Source organism: Oryzias melastigma, linkage group LG23 (assembly GCF_002922805.2).
Source record: "Oryzias melastigma strain HK-1 linkage group LG23, ASM292280v2, whole genome shotgun sequence".
In the NCBI taxonomy this organism is placed as follows: Eukaryota; Metazoa; Chordata; class Actinopteri; order Beloniformes; family Adrianichthyidae; genus Oryzias; species Oryzias melastigma.
The window spans coordinates 19,537,292-19,540,108 of NC_050534.1; the positions used below are offsets into that span (position 1 = coordinate 19,537,292).

Genomic DNA, 2,817 nt, shown 5'->3' on the forward strand with positions numbered 1-2,817 from the left:
GAAATCTTGGTTTTGGCTCCATCTGGTGGACGTGTTTATAACTACAACGCTAAATTCAATAATTGAATGTCAAATATGTTATGAAATATAATCAATACTTCAGTGATTTTAAATCCTATTGTTCATTCTCAGGTAAATGTAGAAACATAAATATTATTGTCACCAGTTTTGTTTGCAGATCGATTTCGTTAAAATTTAGGAACCAAGAAAAGAATTTATAGATTTTTAATATGATTTTAAGCTTCTTTTGGTCATAAATATGCAAAAAAGAAAAACGTTTTTGTAATTACTCTGACACCTGAATTTAGTTCAAATTATGAAAATAAAAATTACTTGTATTTTTACCTTTAAGTAAATGATAAATAGACATAAATGGAGACTGCCAGTGTGTAAAATCAAGTTCGGTAAACCTGAATGCTGTTTAACACAATTTGATCTAAATAATTAAAAGTAACATCAAAAACTGTAAAATAAAACGTTTGCAACGTTTATTTTTTAAATCCCCTCAAAATACAAATTTGAATAATCCTCCAATATTTGAGGTTCTATTGAAAATAATCAACCTTTCATTTGAGCTGATTTTATTCAAACTGCTTCTATTTTTTTATGTTATTCACATTAAGTGCGACCGAGAACCAAACCTGATGGAAATTCCTGTTAGCCACAATATGCTACGTACAGCAAAGATGCACATTACTGCACATATTTTTAATCACTTCCAAGGCTAAATTTGCTTGTTTTACTGGATATTTATTGTAAAAATGAGAATGGTTTGGCTCGGCAAATAATTCACTAAGCCACGTTTTTTCAGCCTTCAAAATAAGAGCGGCCAAGTCTAAAGTTAATCACCGGCCGTACATACGTGCTAATAGTCACTTTCATATTTTTGGTTAATAGTTTCCAATTAATTTGATTAATATTTACCTTTATTTTCCCACAGATTAGACATGGTTTTGAGTTAAAGCAAAAGGGAGAAACATTAGAAAAGTTTAATGTCAAACACGCTGAAATTGTCGCCATCTACTATTTTTGTATTTTAACACCATTTTGATGTCAAAATTTTAACAATGAAGAATCCAAACATTTTTCCATTTTGGCTTTTAAACTTGATTTTTAAAAAATGTTTTATTGCTTGTGTTCATAAAATGATTAAAAGCAGCCAAAACAGAGAAAATCAAAGTTAGTTTTGGCTCCATCTGGTGGACATACGTGTAATTACAATGTTGAATTCAACAATCAAATGTCAAAAATGTTACAAAATTTGATAATTCTTCAGTGATTTCAAATAGTTAATTTTCAGGTAAATTTATAATCAGAAAAGTCACTTTTAAATGGTTTTTAGATTTTAGTCACCAGTTTATTTGATGATTAAGCTCATTTGTCACAAGTGTGCAAAAAATAATAGTTTTTCTGAATCCTGAATTTAGTTTAATTAATAAATATCCTTCTAAATGAATGCAAAACTAAGCTTGGAGCAAAAGTGGTGACGATCCGTTTGCAATGTTAAATATTTCCTCTGGAAAACGTTTGTGGCGGAAAGTCTGTCGACACTTGTGCTTCTTGAGAGACAGCAGGAGGTGTGAAGCCACGGCGGATGGAAAAACAAAATCACTCGAGTGAAGGTTTTATTGTTCAGAAGTCTGGATGAAATGAGTGTAAACGGTTTTCACAGGTCACTACACCACAAAAATACAGATATGTACAGTCTCAACGTCTGAGAGGAGTTTACAGGTTGGTTGGGTTTCTAAAAACTACCGTAGATGAACCGCGTTCCAGTCCGCTGGCGCTCAGCGCGCCGCCACGCGAGTCATCCCGGGATTGACGAAGGAGAAGTTCCTGAACATGGTCTGGTCCACGCTGTTGATGAGCGTGCGGTCGGCGCAGGAGAGCCGCGGCTTCTCGTTCAGGAACTCTTTGTCGAAGTTGCTGCAGTCGCTGGGCGACGTCTGAGGACAAACGGGAGAAAAACGACGATTAAACAAAAAATCTTTAGAATGCTGTAACTTTTCAAGCGCTAACAGCGCTTATCAAGCCGCTTTTCTCCTTCACAATCTACTGGAATAACGTTGATCGTGTTAGTGGTCTAAAAGCAAATCAAAGAACATAAACGGTGTTAAAAGGTTACGACGGTCGTGAAGCTGCGTCGTCACCCACGACTGTAGTCACGCTAGATTAGTCAAAGTCGCATTTGAACGGGTTTGCCTTAATTTGCGTTAATAAGTTGCGATATATCCGAATCCTGGAGGGACTGATTTGTAATCCGAAGGAGCTGCTGGAATTTCCCAGGACAAAAAGAGCAGCTGCGTTCTAGCCTGCATGGAGAAATGTCATCTGCTCTGCATTCCCACATTTAGACACACACCGAGACGAACCGATTTTTTTACATATTTTCTGTAACGATGAACATGCCAAGTTTGAATCTTTACTAGAGATGCCACGATTAGTTGACAACTAATTTAGTAGTCGTTAATTTGTTATATGAAGCCATAGAGTCGCAAAGTTGAGTTATGATATTCTGTTAGATTTTTGGACAATTTTGGCATTAGTTTGGGCTGTTTTGGAGTTAAGCTAATATTTCAGCTACATGCTAACTATTTTGTCTAACTTAGGCTATTTTGGAGTTAAGCTAATATTTCAGCTACATGCTAACGGTTTTGGCTAACTTAGGCTTTTTTGGGTTATTTTGGAGTTAAGCTAATATTTCAGCTACATGCTAACGGTTTTGGCTAACTTAGGCTATTTTGGAGTTTAGCTAATATTTCAGCTACATGCTAACGGTTTTGGCCAACTTAGGCTTTTTTTTGAGGGGGGGTATTT

General features: G+C 35.5%; 2 protein-coding genes across 3 annotated transcripts in view; one reads left to right on the plus strand and one right to left on the minus strand.

Annotated features, from left to right (window-relative positions):
• Nucleotides 1-2,817, plus strand: part of tbc1d30 (TBC1 domain family, member 30) — a 31,649-nt gene that overhangs the window by 25,072 nt on the left and 3,760 nt on the right. The window lies entirely within an intron of this gene.
• Nucleotides 1,609-2,817, minus strand: part of prkcq (protein kinase C, theta) — a 42,167-nt gene continuing 40,958 nt past the window's right edge. For both annotated transcript variants that reach the window (XM_024286555.2, XM_024286564.2), the window contains one exon: nucleotides 1,609-1,946. In XM_024286555.2, coding sequence (XP_024142323.1) covers nucleotides 1,788-1,946 — 159 coding nt within the window. In that variant the 3' untranslated portion in view covers nucleotides 1,609-1,787. The remainder of the gene's footprint in view (nucleotides 1,947-2,817) is intronic.